Source organism: Natator depressus, chromosome 7, assembly GCF_965152275.1.
Source record: "Natator depressus isolate rNatDep1 chromosome 7, rNatDep2.hap1, whole genome shotgun sequence".
NCBI classification, from domain to species: Eukaryota; Metazoa; Chordata; order Testudines; family Cheloniidae; genus Natator; species Natator depressus.
The window spans coordinates 57,315,635-57,332,733 of record NC_134240.1 but is presented as its reverse complement, the minus strand read 5'-3'; the positions used below and the strand labels follow the sequence as shown (position 1 = coordinate 57,332,733).

Below are 17,099 nucleotides of genomic sequence, written 5' to 3'. Positions count from 1 at the left end.
AGCCTTTAGCCTTCCTCCCTGACTTGGAGCCCCGATCTCACCACATCAGCCCTTTCTCTCCTGGGCTAGGGCTGATCAACAGAAGCCGTCCTTCCCTATATGGGAGGAGGCCTGTTATATGCAGCCCACTTTACCAGAGCTTATCCTGATTGGCTGAAAGGGGAGCCTTGTCCCACCCTACACTACAAAGGGTCCCACCTCCTTAAAGAAACAGTAGCCTGGATTTTCCCAGATGCTAATATCACCCCAGGACCACTTCCTCTCTCCTAGCACCTGCCTCTGTCATTTTCTACGCCTATGTCTACTCCTGAATTCCTGGAACAGGACAGCCTGGCCTCTCAGCTTTCCTCCTCTGGCCTTAAGGGGCCAGTACACCCTGTTACAGCTGGGTGTGATAAAGGCACAGAACATTTTTCATTCACAAGCCAGAAGGGACCACTTTGACCATCTAGTCTGTCCTCATGCATAACCTAACACTTTACCAAGGCCACACAGCAAATCAGCAGCAGATGGGAACAGAACCAGCAATCCTGGCTCCCAGTCCCCTATTGTTATTAAACAACACTAATATTATGGTAGCAGCTAGTGAGCACAATCAAACTGGGCCACATTCTGCTAGGGGCTAGAACCCTAGAACACTCTGCCGCTGCTTTGTCTGCTTCATATGCAAGTATCAAAATACTTTAACTCTTTCCCAGAAAAAACAAAGAAACAAAAAATCCCTCTTGTTCACTATACATCGCTCTGTTTGTTGCCCCTCTTGACATTGGATTGCATGCAAAAAGCTTTGTAGAAGTTTCACTGTTCACGTCTCTGAGAACCAGCACTCGTTCTAACCAGCACTCGTAGCCCACAGTGTTTCAGTCAATCAATTTGCAGTTACCATTTTATGGATGTAAGGAATGGTCCTGGGTAATCCTGGCTAATCACGCAGCATTACACAGAGCAAGATATTTTTGCACGTGAGAGAAGAATGACCTAGGCTAGGTCATAACCAGAAATTTGGGCTAAAGCCCAAACTTGGTAATGATTCATGTTTTAACAGCTTCCCTGGAGTTTTAACCTTCATTAGCCTGGCTACTGGCATTATTATTGAAAGAAAAAGAATTTCAAAACAGATTTTCGACTCTTAAAAACAAAAAAAGACTTTAATAAGCTGCTTTATTTCAGAACCACAAAAAGAAGATTCACCCTATATTTCCTGCATTTATGTTCTGTGAGAAAGCACATGTCCAGGTCATAACAGTTCCTTTGTACAGGTGTCTCTGGTTCCATAAGAAATATTGCTTTCTGTTTCATATGTGAATGTTATTAAATGGTGTGCAACAGTATTTACAGCATGTTCGTTGTCGCAGGAAGCGATCTGCGTTTAAAATCTTGAATGTGTGTTCTAACTATAGTGAGATTTCCCCAAGTCCTTGCTCACAAAGCTTTGACTTGAGCTATTTAAAAAAAAGGCTCTTTACTTGGCAAGGGCTTTAATTAGCAGAAATTTCCACGCTAGGAATATTATTCTGCATGAGCAGAAATTGCATAGCTCTTGCCTGTAGATGCCTTAGAGATGCCATTGATTGGCCATATTCAGAACAGGGGAATTATGTGACCCAGTGCTAATTTGAATTCCTTTACCAAACACATTTTTATTTCATCATCTGAGCGGCATAAAAGAGTCAAAGTACTAGAGCTTTAAAGCCTTTGAATTCCTGCTGTTCTGCAATAAAATAAGGCAAGAAATATTAGCCATCCCTGGTTGATTCTTTAATTCTTTCCCAACAATGTCAAAGTATCAGTGTCCTACAGGTTTTAGTGCAGGTTAAAGACTGATACAAAGTGTAGGCTTGAATAGGAGTTTGGAGTGAGTTAAGGGGAGAGAGAACATTTTAATAGGACATTGGTCCAAAATAGCCCAGCTTGTTCCTACCTCCTGCTGCCTCTTCCTCCTTTTCACAGGACCTTGATTGTATAGAAACACTACAGACAAAAACTACAAACAACAAAAGGTTTGCTCATGCCCCCAGTGGAGGTCATGAGCATGCTACCATGGCGAAACAGAAAAAGCATCAAAGGATGGTCTGGATTATTTATAAGCAACGATTAATTAATGGGAGGTTTGATACTTTAGCAACTTACTCTGGGCAAATTTGTATTTGCAAATTGTTCATTTCAGACATGGAAGAGGAGTAGAGCAACTGTAGCCTGGTGCTAATTTTAAAAATGAATCAAACCTTTCTTTGTCCCGGTCCAAAAACGACAAACTTGTGGTTCAGAGGCTTTCAATGGTATCTGCTCCGATCTGACACTCCAAGGTTAGAAAATCACAAAAAGGTTGTGTTATACACAGCAACAGGAGCTTTTTCCAACATTTTTTTTCAATTATTGCATTGTGTACTCTCCAAGAAAAGTAACTTGTCTTGGCTTTGGGAGGAACAGCTTTAAAAAGAGAGGCAGAATGAACTAATTCAGTTCAAATACACCCCTCTCCCTCACAGATCGACTTGAAAACTGCAGTTCACTGTAACTACATTTATATCCACTGGGCAGCTATGACCTGTAGTTCAGAAAAACCTGCATCACATGACGAATTGGCCATGATGCAACATACACCTAACTGAATTCCCAGCCCAAGTAAACCCTTCAGAAATCCCTCCAGCCTCTTCCCCCTTCAGATCACATTCAGAAATGCTTCCAATGCTCTAACTCCAAGACTTTCCTCCCCCTTCAACCCTTGCAACTTAAATACCTGCTTCAGAATTAGCAATGAGCCTTGTTTCATGGCAGGACAGCTCAGGTTAGCTCTCCCAAGAATACATAACAGTTGCTAGCTGATTGATTCACCTCTCCTACATTCTTGCAGCAAACAGAAAGGGGTAATGCCTTTTGAGATTGCACGGTCGGTTTTGCTTTAATCCAACCTAACAATCCCTCTGTTTCTTTCGTCATCTATCAATGTATCCCTCTTGCTTTGTGTGTGTTTCTGCTCCTATCTACCTATCCCTCTCTACTACTTGCTTACTAGGGCGACTTCCTCCTAGCTGTCTTCCGATGATTCTGTTCTAATCTCTGCTCCCTCCTTCCCCTGGCTTTCTGGAACCCAAAGTGCTCCCCTGTTCAGGTTGGGGCCCCAGCCCTGGCTGTGACATGTGTCTCCCATCAGTGGCTGAGCTCGAATTAATGCAGACGCTGTATTGGAAGCAGAGGGAACTAACTGTAGCGCTCCCTGCAAACTTTCCCAGCCCCCGGAAACCCTCGCCCCCCGGCGAGTCAATTTCGGAGCCGCGCATGGTCGGGTGTGTGTGTCCCTCCCCCCGTGCCCCCAGCCCAGCCCGACCTCCCCCCAGCCCCGGTGCCAGCGCTGCTCACCTCGCGGGCCAGGGGATTGGCCGAGCGGGCTCGGCATCAGCAGCGCGGAGGGGTCGCTCCCACCTCCCCACCCCAGCCCGCATCCCGGGGCACCAGGAGAGCGGCTGCAGCAGGGGGAACCTGGAGCCCCAGCCAGCGGGCGCCGCTAGCCAGGCTGCAGCATCCCCGAGCCGGCGCGCGGCTCCGCAGCTCCCCGCGGGTCTCGGTGCAGCAGGATCCCCCCGATGGCCGGCCGCCTGGCGTGCTGGCTGCTGCTCTGGGCGCTGGGGCAGGGGGGCTGCCACACGCTCCCCGCGGAGGAGGAAGGTGCCAGCCGCAAGCCCAGGCCCCCAGCGGCTCCCCTGGCCATCGCCTCCCCCAGCAGGGACCCCCCGGGGGGCTCTTCGCCCTCCCCGGCGCTGGGCAGCCTCGCTCAGGACGCGGTAGCTGTCCACATGCTTAAACTCTACGAGAAGTACAGCCGGGAAGGCAGCCGGCCTGGGGACGGCAACACGGTGCGCAGCTTCAAAGCCAGGCTGGGTAAGCCCCTTGGGGAGATCCGCGTGTGCTGGGGGGGGGGGTCAGAGGCACTGCGGGGATGGGGGGCCCCGGGATCGTGGGCACAGCTCCCGCCCTCCGGTGCAGGCGGACCCCTACGAAGCTGTCCCTAGCTGTGCGGAGTGTCGGTGACGGGGGCTTCCTTGCCTAGATCATTGAATCCTAGACTAGCAAGGTTGGAAGGGACCTCAGGGGTCATCTAGTCCAACCCCTGCTCAAAGCAGGACCAATCCCCAATTTTTACCCCAGATCCCTAAATGGCTGCCTCAGGGATTGAGATAGCAATCTTGGGTTTAGCAGGCCCATGCTCAAACCATTGAGCTATCCCTAAGCAATGCTGGACGTTTCCCTGCTAGTAACACTTACGCTGCCCCGTCGCTTTGCTCCGGGAGCCACGTCCAGTCTCCCTGCGTGCCCAGAAGCCGGCAGAGGACGCATTTGTTTACCAAAAAACTACTGTCCGCCTTTTTGAGAGCAGCCCTTGGCGTGGCAGAAAGCTATCAGCCAGGGGAAGCGGTTGCCCAGATGGCCTCCCGCTAGTTCAGAGGGGTCTCCTCGCTCCTAAGATCATTAAATAGTCCCCAACTAGGATGACAACTGTGCAAACTTCACCATTTTTTTTTTTTTTGCATCCAAGTCTTTCAAAGACTCCCAGAAGCTGCTGTTAGAAACAGCGCCACCTATGGGACTTTCTCTAACGGCTCACTCTCTTCCTGCGTTGTGGTACCTAGTATTAGCTCTAAAAAGAATAGAGCGGGTGGGGGAATCTGTCTTCCTTTGATGTAGGGCAGCAGTAGGAGACCGGCTGCATCCAAAACGCTTTATTCTGAAACGCGTTTGATAAATCAATCTAGGAAACTGTCCGTCACTTAACTGAAGAAAAGCCATGTTCAATATTTAGACTGATGCTTATTTGGCACTTTGTTAAAAAAAAATTACATCACTGACGTTAGTGCCTGGGCCAATGGCATCTTTGGGAAACCTTTTCCAGCACAGGGTTAACATATTGTTTAGACTAATTAGGAAAGATCAGCAAAATTAAAAAAAAAACCCTCCCTTTTGGAATTCCAATACATGTATCATTTTTCTCGCTTCAAAAGAGGCTTTTCATTTTAGTGCATTCAGGATGTTTTAGATAAGCACATTCAAAACTTGAATCTGTGTCAGGATTTCTTAGGTTTTTAAAGACATTTGCATTCTGTGAAGTGCAATGCAGTATGTAAGATTTTATAGTAAGCAGTTATTAGCAAGTCATTGCTATAAAAATGCATGTTAACTTACTTTTCAGCATTGTAAGTATCTGTAAAATGTCATTTAAAATGAACAACATTTTCTGCACAGAGCTGATGCTCAGTTGAATTCATGTAAGGTTAATGTGCACTTCTAGAGTTTTATTAAAAACCCCAGACATTTGGAAGGGAGATGAACCCTCCTGTATCAGAGCATTAGCCAACCACTTACTGACAGGGCCTAGGAAGAAACTTCCCCAATGGCAGATGATTCCCTATCATCCTACTACAGCATTTCTTGCACTTTCCAGTGAAGCAGTTAATACTGGCTACTGCCTGAGACAGGGTCCTGGACCACTGGTCTGATCTGGTAAGCCAATTCCTTCTTTCCTATGATGTAATCTTACTCATACTCTGGTTAATCTGTTTTTAAAGTAACTCGAATAGACTTGGGTGGCTGAGTTTATTTTAAAACACACACACATACCATTTATTGAAATGTAATAGTACTTAGCATTTATGTAGGAGCATTTCTTACCCACAGTCTCACAGATCAACATAACTTCACAAAGGCGGGTATTTTTGTATCCATCTTATTGATAGTCCAGCTGAGGCACTGAACATTGGAAGTAATTTGCCCAGACTCACACAGTGAGTAAACTGCAAAGCCAGGTCTGAAACAAGTGTTCTGACTCCCAACCTAGTGTCTTCTTTACTAGATCTCCTTTCTTCAGCAGCCTGAAAGAGGAAAGCCCCTCCACCAGGCCCCTTGTGGCTGAGTTATTAAGGAAATAACATTCTTTTCTCATTATTGTCCCTGGTAATTTACAAAATATGGATCACTATTTTCTGAGATTAACTATAAGAGTGCCCAAGACCAGTATGGGAGAAATGATCTGATTTTCCCTTCCTTTCCCTCATGCTATTCTAGAGTTCTTGGAAGAGGGGAAATTTGGGGGGCAGGGAAGCATCACTTTCTTTTAGCAACATACATGAAATTTCTGTTCAGATCACACCTATGGCAACCCTTTACTGTGGTAGGCAAAACAATGTGGCAGCTATAAAATCTGTTCATTTCCCTCTTCCAGTGATAGCTCTAGGTTAAAAAAAAATTCTTGGGTACACCCTTCCTAAGATTCATATGGTCCGCTGTAACATAAGGCTGTTTGCATTAGGATATATCATATTACATATTTAAAAGACAGTTGGATCAAGCACTCTGAAGTTAAGAAATGCCAGAATTAGGGTTGCCCATGTGATCTTAATTTGTCCCCCTGGTACATATACATTATGAGACTGTCTTTAATGACAAGATCACTTACTAATGTTTTCCTCCACCGGATCCCTGCCTCATTCACTGCATAGCATGGATGGTGCTCACTGACTGAGTAGTGATTCAATATTTCTCATCTTCCTCATTCAAATGTAGCTCTGTGCCCTATTTGCTACACACCATCTAAACTTTGCACCGAATACCAAGTTAACTTCCTCGTGGGCTCATCTGTAGTGCTCCTTGCTGTAATAAGAGTGCTGCACAAAGACCAATGGCATTACCTCACAGGGGTGTTGGACAACCGGGAGGCATCAACCCTCTGTTCCAAATGGGGATGTGAGGCAAACATATTAAGGCCCAAATTGGCAAAAGTATCCGCTCACTTCGGGCTCCCAATCTGAGACTCCCCAGGCTTGATATTTGTTTCCAAGCACTCAGAACTCCATATGTTCAAAGCACAGCGCCAAACGGCTTCAGCTGCAGTCGTGAGTGCTCAGCAGTTCTGCAAATCTGGCCCCAGATGTTTCCCACTGGGCATCCAGAAAGCCGGATGCACAATTTATGACCACCTGTGACTCGTTGAGAATCACCTACGCTTTTGCAGCGGACAGAATTCAGTTCTCCTGGGCAGTATTCAAGAGTGTCTAAACCACGAGACCATCCTTTCCGTTCATGTCTCATTACTACACGCTTCCCAACTTCGTGAACAAACAAAGCAGGGCTCCAACACACACCAGCCTCCTTTGCTACACAACCCCGACTCATTCCCTGAGTACCTCCATCTTATGCACTGAATAAGACAGGGGTCATGCAGATGTGGGAATAGCAATGCAATCATGTACTTAAAGATTGCATCATAATGCACATGCACAAAGAGAGCCTAATAAAGGCACAGGCAACTTGGTCTCCTGCCACTTTGCCCACATGGCTCTTCCAGGGTCCCATTCCATTTTGTGGAGAACATCAAAATTTTGGACTTTTTGTTCTGAATTGGAATGAAACCAAATTTTGAAATGTTGAAATCCTCCTCAAAATGCAGCCTAGCTCTAGTCTGAAGTCATGCAACTGCTTTGGAGTCCCCTAGTGGAGTGTCTGCTGAACAGCCGGCCTCCTTCATCTGGACCATGGACCTCTATATTGCCAAACCAATGGCTATGTCATCACAGAGAGAGACTTTTTTCCATGCTTTCCTGAGTAGAGCAGTGGCCACGCCTGGTGTCCAGCAGGACATGGAAGTGCTAAGAGGCTGTTTCTGCTTCTGCTCATGGTAGTTGGTACGGGAAAGCTTGTTGATATGTCTAGCCCCACTTTCCCAGTCTCTAGAGGCTTGAATAAACTGGGGCTACCCAAATCAAACCTGAATGCTGACCCTTTGGAGGGTTACCTGTCACTAGACTCCACCGCGTGATTGTATGACTAGACTTAACCCTTGAGACTGGAGCTGGCTGAAAATTTTCCAGTGGGAAAGTTGTTCTGTCGGAAAATGCTGATTCAACAGCGTGACACTTTCTCGGGGATCTTTGGATAAATACTATAAAAGCAATGTGTTGGGTGTAGTGAGTTCATCAGGCCTCTCAGGAGCTACTGTTACAGAACAGTGAACCCTTTTGTCAGGTGGCATTTTGACAGATTCTTAGGGTCACAGACAGAATTGAAATGTTCTGTGGGAATGTGTCAATTCTGTCAACAGGTTCAAAAGAAACCAGCCAGCCTCATTTCCAGCCTGGCAGATGGGCAGGGCAGGCAAGCTGGCTGGCTGCAGGTATGTCACCTGGTAAGCCAACACAAAAGTGGATTGTCTCATGTCATTGGATCATCCCATTTCAATGGAAATTCCACAATGTCAGTGTCTTGTTTTGCCTTGGAACGAAGTGTCACAACTGTGGAATTTCCAGCTAAATGGAAATTCCCTTTTCCAGCCATCTCTGCTTGAAGCACTGTAGCCTTTGGACTTCTTTAAGGCACTGGGCTGAAACTTGGGAGGTCCAGGTTCAGTTCCTGGCTCTGCCACAGGTTTCCTGTGTAATCTTAAGCAAGTCACTTAGCTTCTCCATGCCTCCATCCCCCTTCTATACAATAGGGCTAATACTTCTTCCTTGGTGTCTTTCAACTGTAAGTTCTTTGGGGCAGAGACTGTTTTTTACTGTGTGTGCACCACACTCAGCACAATGGGGCTCTGAGGTTGGTTTAGGCATCCAGATGCTACTGCTGATTAGATGCCTATATTAAAGTGTGAAGAACAGCGGAGATGCTTTGGCTAGCTAACATCAACACTATCAGTTGAAGGCCTGTTTTTCAGCCAGGCCAACTGATGTCAAGGTAGATGTCAATATGATAAGGGGGCAAATGACCCACTACTTCAGAGACTATTGTAAGGCTGATGATGGTGTTTTTAGGGGATGCCATATGTTCTTGGAGCAAGTAAAAAGTTGAGTTTAGCAGGTAAAAGTATTCATTTTGCTGTACATAGCACCAGAGACATCAGGTGGAAATAAACCGATTAGGGAGTTTACTCCATCAACCCTACCCCAAGATATATGGCATTGTACCCTACAAGACATTCTCCAGTGTAATGCCCAGTCTTAAATGTCTCCCAGGAGAACAGAGTGGAAGCTGGACTGCTTGAGGCTATTCCATAGCCTAACGGATCTAACAATTAACAACCAACCTAAGCTTTCCTGTGCTTGCTTTCATCCTGCTACTTTTATTTATATTACCCTAGATCATCCTAATTCTTGCCCTCCTTGGCGTGCTACATTCTGTTGTCAGCCGTGTCCTTGGTTTCCATTGTCTTCAGTGGGAACCCTATGCTATGGGACTCCAAGGACAGACTTTCCCTGTGGTGTTTACACCTTTCAGATCCATGCAGCTCTTGAATATGTAAATGCTTTACACCTAGGGCTATGGATAAATTAGAAGGGAAGCTACCACTCTTTTGAGCCTGGAATGCCCTTACAGCTGTGTCAGAAATAAAAACACCAAAATTTTGTTTTGATATATAACAGATTGAGGGCACAGTCTGCTGATTCTGGTGCCATTTTTAAACGGCCCTCTAAAACTTGAATAACTGTACCTTATGGGACAATTCAGGGGATGGTTTGAATAGTTACTTGCTGCATGGAATAACAGCACACTTTACAATGCTAATTACACAGGTATTTTGCATGCAGAATGTTGCAGTGCTTAGAGGTTAAGAGTCAGGTTTGAATCCTAAGGATTAAATCCTGTGTAATAGGAGTCTTGCCACTGACTACAGTAGGACCAGAACTTGGACATATGTGCCAAAACAAAGTATATTTTCCCCTGTGCATTAAACTAGACCCCCCAAATGCTGCATACAGGGAGGAAGCATGGTCTACTGGCTAAAGTATAGGATTAGAAGTCCCACTGTGCCATAGGTTTGGTGGGTGACCTCAGACAAGCTTTATAGGTGAAAATCTTCAAAGGTTAGAGATTTACATCTATTTTAGGTTCCTAAATGTAGAAGTAACCTCATTTACAGATATGATGAGTTCCCACTGTCCCAGGTGAAGACAACAGGAGCTGTGGGTACTCAGCACCTCTGAAAATCAAACACCCAAGTTTGAAAACATTGGTCTTAAATAGAGAAATAGAAATGAGAGAATGTATTTGTAAAATAGGGAAACATACTAACCTGACTTATAGGAATATTAGTTTTAGTTCCTATCTAAAATACTCTGGGAACCTCAGATGTGTTTTCCATTGTCAGCTGCCCTCCCAAAACAGAGAGCAATATTCCACACCCTCCCATATTCTGCATTGCATCTTCCTTAATCTCCTGTCTGATTATTCCCTGGAAATAGTCATATTAATTACCAGTTGATTTGCATACTTACAAGAAGGCCTGGATGAAGGTGTATCTTCCATTCTGTACTGCAACTGGTGGCTCTTTGGATCAGCTGGTCCCACTGGGACTCAAATCCAGAACCTTGCGCATGTAAAGCAGACATAAGCACTACACTGTGTGCTTGTGGCCGATGGCACCTTACCCCCGATAGTGAGTTCCGCTGGGAATCAGCAACTGATGTTCCCCACTGACCATAACTGATAGGATGGGGCAGAAGGGGAAAGGTAGCCTCAGAAAATAACTGGGTCCCAGGTAACTTCAATAGGAAATGAACTGGCAGCCAGCACTGTGATCAGTCTGGCCTGGTTAAAAGTCTAGCAGCTTCATTTCACACTAGCTAAAGCTGTTCAGAGGCCTTAACCTCCCCAATCCATTTCACCTGGGTCTCTTGCTACTACTTGGCCACTGCAGAAGGACGTCCAACATCTCTTCAGCATCAGCTGTGTGCTTGATTGGTGTGATTATGAATTAGTTTCTGGTGGGGAAGAATTAGCAGAGCCCTGATTTCATGTCCATATCCCTAGTAGTTGGGGGGCGGAGAAAGGGGGCGATGGGGAGAAGGGGTATGAAACTATATTGCACTGAAGTTCTGTGTGTGCACCTGCAGCTATGAAGGCATTTTGTAAACAGTTGCAGCAGAGTCTAGCAGATATTGAACTGGACTGTGAGTAGAACCTGGCTACTAGTCTCAGCTCTTGAGCTACTGTGTGACTGTGACCAACTCACTTCCCTTCTCTCTGCCTCTGTTCTCCCCTCTGTCAAACAGGAGTAGTTTTACCTATCACTTGTGTAAAGTGCCTTCCGATCAATGAATGAGAAGAGCTATATAAGAGCTAAGTATTAAGTCCTGGGAAGTAGGTAAGCACTCATCTCTATTACAGAGATAGGGAAGCTAAGGCAAGGAATATAAGTGACTTAGGCTACAAGTTAGGAGTGTGATTCCCCAGCCCACGTACACATACCTGTGGTAGCCCAATGAGAGCTAGTATGTGTATAAATAGTGTAGCTGGGGAAGCACGGCTTAGCCACGTCGAGTACAAACCTGCCTGAACCCTGTGTTGGAGTAGAACCCATATCTCCTGATTCCCAGTCCTACACTCTGGATCAGTAGATTACTTTCTCTGCAGAAGTGGGAGGGTGGGAATGGGGGGGAGGGTTAGAACCTCCACATCCTTATACCCCTAGGACTGAGTGTTCTAGGGTTACACACCTCCGATCTGTTCTCACTGGCCTCTTTTCCCCCTTGCATCTCTCACCTCTGACTCCCTCTTGCTGCCTTGGCCCTCATCTGCAAAGAAGCTGGAGTACAGACAGGCCTCTCCTGCAATGAAGCTGGTAGCCTTGTGCCGCTGCCCCACCTGTTGTGGCCGCCACAGCCCTGCCCCACTGAGCTATATCCATTCCTCCTAAGGAGGGCTCTGCTTGTTTCCTGTTGGGAACTGGCACTGGGGCAAGGGGGAAGCAGACAGGCAGACGAGTTGCCTGGTAAGGGGAGGCAGAGTTGCTAGAACTCACATAGGGCAAAAATCCCGGCTAGCCCCACTACCTAGCAGCCAGAAACCCTCCCTCCCTATTGGGTTGACTCTCTGGTGGCTCCTCCTTAGTGCCACATAACTGGAGATCCTCTAAGGTACACATGGCCTATGAACTACCCAACTAGTAGCCATGGGCAAGCCCCAAAGCTTGGAACTGGCTCCCAACCTAAATATCCCCAAGTCTCACTCGGGCTGGTTCTGGCCCATCTCCAATTAGAAGCATCTCTATTGCCTCAGTCTCAGAGCTCCATGGGACTTTCCTCGTCCGAGACAAATAGTCCCTTCTTCTTTGCACCGGTGCCCAGAGCAGAGGGAAGGGCGTCCGGGGAGACTGGAACCTTTCACCTAGCAGAAGCAGTGGGGACAAAGCCAGGGATGGCTGAGGGCAGTTATTGGGAACCAGAGGGCCTCTAGGCCAGATGGGGGAAGGAGCAAGAGAGCATGAGGAAGGTCAAAGGGAGGGATGGGAGAGCTTGAAGCAGCCACCCAATCCTGTCTCTGCTTTGCACTTCCCCTCCCTTGTGCCCCATCCTGTTAGTCTGCCCTGTCCTCACTGCATTAATACCCAGCTCTACCTAGCATTCTTCACACATAGATCTCAAAGCACTTTGCAAAGCAGAGCAGGATCCTTGTCTCATTTAAACTGAGGCACAGAGAGATGAAGTGACTTGTCCATGGTCACCCAGCAGGGCAGTGGCAGAGCTAGGAGTAGAACCCAGGTTACCTGAGTCCCAGGCCACTGCTCTGTCCACTATGCCAGGGGTTCTCAAACTTATTTGATCGTGCCCCCCTTCTTTGTGTCTGTAGTATCTTGTGCCCTCCTTGGATGCCCAGCCAGCACCCACCGCTCTCTGTTCGCCCAGCTCTGAAGGCAGAGTGGAGAGCGTCGGCTGTTAGCTGGGCACCAAGCTCTGGTATGGCATTGGAACCCCTACTTCTCTGCTGCTGCTGATGGCAGCGTTGCCTTCAGAGCTGAGGGCCTGGCCAGCAGCCGCTGCTCTCCAGCCACCCAGCTCTGAATGTGCACAGTAAATTTTTTTCGTAACGCTTTTCGCGTTTCCACCAGAATACGTTCCATACCCACTGAGGGGGCATGCCACCCACTTTGAGAACCTCTGCACTATGCCACTCTGCACGCAACAGTCAGGTCAGTTCCTCCTTCTCCGTGCTAGCTGGGCACTCATAGAGGATGCATTATGAGCACAGGAGCTACTGTCTCGCTGCTGTCAGTGCCAGCATCAGAGTCCCTGGTGACTGGGAGGAACCTGCTTGGCTCCAGCACAATGCACAAGGGGAGGAGTAACTGTCATGGGGGGCGTGGCTGCTTTGTCCCAGCCAATGGGAAGATGGTGACACAGCATCAGAATGACCCTTGGGCGTGCATGTGTGTATATAGGCTGAAAGCAAATCCTGGGTGCTGGCTTCCTGAGCTCTGGGCTTGTTGGATTCAAGGCTGTTCCTTCTCTCAGGATGGGGGAGAGGACCTGTGGGAGGGATGTAGCAAAGAGAGCGAGGTAGGGAAGGAATAGGAATGAGGAAGCACAGAAGGAACTGGGAGGAAGGCTGGTCTTTTCGTTAAGGCAGTAGGCCGGAATACAAAAGATCTGGATTCAGTTCCCATCTTTGCCACACACTCCCTGTGTGACCTTGGGCAAGTCACTTAATTTCCCTATGTCTCTGTTCTCCATCTATATAGCAGGGATGATCATCTTTCTTTTCTCTGCCTAGACTATAAACTCTTTTGGAGCAGGGAGTCCTGTGTGTTTACACAGAGGCTAGCAGACTGGGGCACTGACCTTGTTGGGGTCTCTAGGTGCTTTGAGTCTCCTCTCACTTAGCTTGGTTTTAAGCTGGTGTAACTCCATTGAGCCCAGTCACTCTTGGCCTACAGTGGGGTACATGAGAAGAGCATTGGGTCTGTAAGCCCAACTATTTAGCAACACTTCGCATTCATGGTTAATTATATATTGTCCCCTGAGTGTTGATCTGTTGGTCTCTCTTCACTCTCTTGCAGAGCTATTGGACCAGAAGCCCCTGTACTGCTTCAATCTAACGTCCATGCAGGACTCAGAGTTGATCCTCACCGCCACATTCCACTTTTACTCGGACAAGCGCCCCCGGCACCGGGAAGCGTTCTGCAAGCGCTCCAAGAACTCATCCTGCCGCCTCCTCCACTTGCCCCAGATCCCACGGCTCAGCCTCATTTTCCGAAGCATTCTCCAGAACTCCGCCTATGGGCTGGTGAAAGGGAATGTCACAGTGTTCCTCCACAGGCGGGGGGCTTGGCAGATGAAGGACATCTCCCACATCATAAAGGAATCTAAACGGGATGGTGAGCTCATCCTTTGTGCGGAGCTTGACTCTAGAGAGAAATACCAGGGCTTCCCCAAACAGCAAACCAATCACTTACCATACATACTGGTTTATGCTAATGACCTGGCCATATCAGAACCCAACAGTGTGGCCGTGACTCTACAGCGATATGATCCATTCCCTTCCAGTGATGGGGAAACCAGCCTATCCCCCAATGCTTCCACAGACACCCGGGTGAGGAGGGACATATTTCTTTCCAGCTCTATCCAGAACAACGAGCTGCCAGAGGTGGAATATAACAACAACAAATACAACAAACATGACATATGGGAAAGTGCCTACAAGTCCCTAAAACCCAAAACCTCACGCAAGGACCGAAGGAGGAAAGGGCAAGAAAACACAGAGCTGCTCTCAAAATCTCAGATGCTACATTTTGATGAGAAAACCATGAAGAAAGCCAGACGAAAACAGTGGAACGAGCCCAGGATTTGCTCTAGAAGATACATGAAAGTGGACTTTGCTGACATTGGCTGGAATGAATGGATCATATCTCCCAAGTCATTCGATGCATATTACTGTGCTGGGGCTTGCGAGTTTCCAATGCCCAAGGTAGTATGAGTCTCTAGTGCTGATGCACTTGTCTTTATTTGCAATAAGTTGATTTAAGATTACTTAGTCCATCTAACTGCTCCTTCTACAGTGGGATTCTTCTTCACAATGCTGAAATGCGCCGCCCAATCTAGTTTAATGCAAATAACTAGCTCTTCATCCACAGATCTCAAAGCCCTTTTTAAAGTAGGTCAGTATCACTATACCCATTTTACAGTTGGTGAAACTAAGGCACAGAGAGGTGATGTGACTTGCCCAAGGTCACCCAGCAGGCTAGTGCTGAAGCCAGGAAATAAACCCAGGTCTCCTGAGTTCCAGTCCAGTGCTCTGTCCATTATAGGGTTTCCACCAAATTATTCGGAGCCTATTCTGAAACCTAACAGATATAGCCATTAAGGCATTTTTCTTAATATGAATCTGCACCTTACACTTCATCCCAGTATTTCTAGTTTTATGACCTCAAACCACAGGCATACGCAATGAATTAAACTATTATCACCAAATCTTCAACTTGCTTTTGGATGGGAGGGAAGATTCTACATTAATGGGGCTCAAGAATACATCTTACAATAATGTTACTGCAGTGTTCTGAATCCCTTCTATAGAAGTAGATGAAACTTATTAATAAAGTTCCAAGCTGAAGTCCTGTGGGAGCTTTGCCTTCTAGATTTGACCCAAGATGTACATTGTGGTTATTATGATTTCCTGCTTTTCCTCTTTGCTGCTAGAACCCACATATGTCAAAACAATCATCTATCTAACTCCTCATTCAGCAGTACCAGACAAATGAGTTTTCTACACTCACTGGAGATGTCCTTCAACATCCAAGTGTGTAGATATCATTTGTTCCCTCAACAGGGCACCATAATACTAGAAAATACTGGAAAGGATAATCTATGGAGTTCTTATGAGATATGGAGGGAATTAATTTTGTAGAGACTTGGATTTTTAAATAACACACTTTCAAAGCAGGGCACAACTTATACAACTTCAGAAACCTGACAAATGTACATTTGTTGGGGAAGAGTCCACATGGTTTTTGTAAAGGGAAATCATGCCTCCCCAACCCACTAGAATTCTTTGAGGGGGTCAACAAGGGTGATCCAGTGGATATAGCGTACTTAGATTTTCAGAATGCCTTTCATAAGATCCTTCACCAAAGGCTCTTAAGCAAAGTAAGCTGTCATGGGATAAGAGGGAAGGTCATCTCCTGGATCAGTAACTGGTTAAAAGATAGGAAACAAAGGATAGGAATAAATGGCCAGTTTTCGGAATGGAGAGTGGTAAATATTGGTGTCCCCCAGGGTTCTGTACTAGGACCAGTCCTATTCAATATATTTATAAGTGATCTGGAAAACGGGGTAAACAGTGAGGTCACAAAATTTGCAGATGATACAAAACTACTCAAGATAGTTAAATCCAAAGCAGACTGCAAAGAGTTCCAAAGGGATCTCACAGAACTGGGTGACTGGGCAACAAAATGGCAGATGAAATTCAATGTGGATAAATGCAAAGTAATGCACATTGGAAAACATAATCCCAATTATACTTATAAAATGATGGGGTCTAAATTAGCTGTTACCACTCAAGAAAGAGATCTTGGAGTCATTGTGGATAGTTCTTTGAAAACATCCACTCAGTGGCAATCAGAAAAGAGAACAGAATTTGAGAATCATCAGGAAAGGGATAGATAATAAGACAGGAAATATCATATTGCCTCTATATAAATCCATGGTACACCAACATATTGAATATTGCATGCAGATCTGGTCACCCCATCTCAAAAAAGATACATTTGAATTGGAAAAGGTACAGAAAAGGGCAAAAAAAATGATTAGTGGTATGGAACAGCTTCCATATGAGGAGAGATGAAAAAGACTGGGACTCTTCAGCTTGGAAAAGAGACGACTAAGGGGGACATGATAGAGGTCTATAAAATCATGACTGGTGTGGAGAAAGTAAATCAGGAAGTGTTATTTACTCCTTCTCATAACACAAGAACTAGAGGTCACCAAATGAAATTAATAGGCAGCAGGTTTAAAACAAACAAAAGAAAGTATTTCTTCACACAACACACAGTCAACCTCTGGAACTCCTTGCTAGAGGATGTTGTGAAGGCCAAGACTATAACAGGGTTCAAAAAGGAACTAGATAAGTTTGTGGAGGATAGGTCCATCAGTTGCTATTAACCAAGATGAGCAGGGATGGTGTCCTTAGCCTCGGTTTGCCAGAAGCTGTGAATGGTCAACATGGGATAGATCACTTCATGATTATCTTTTCTTTTCATTCCCCTTGAAGCACCTGGCATTGGCCACTCTTGGGAAGACAGGATACTGGGCTAAATGGACCATTGGTCTGATGCAGTATGGTCATTC

The 17,099-nt window shown here is 46.2% G+C and overlaps 1 protein-coding gene across 1 annotated transcript in view; it reads left to right on the top strand.

Annotated features, from left to right (window-relative positions):
• Positions 1-3,475: 3,475 nt before the first annotated feature.
• GDF10 (growth differentiation factor 10) overlaps positions 3,476-17,099 on the top strand; it is a 29,166-nt gene continuing 15,542 nt past the window's right edge. The window contains exons 1-2 of the mRNA XM_074959910.1: positions 3,476-3,879; positions 13,817-14,724. Coding sequence (XP_074816011.1) covers positions 3,585-3,879; positions 13,817-14,724 — 1,203 coding nt within the window. The 5' untranslated portion in view covers positions 3,476-3,584. The remainder of the gene's footprint in view (positions 3,880-13,816; positions 14,725-17,099) is intronic.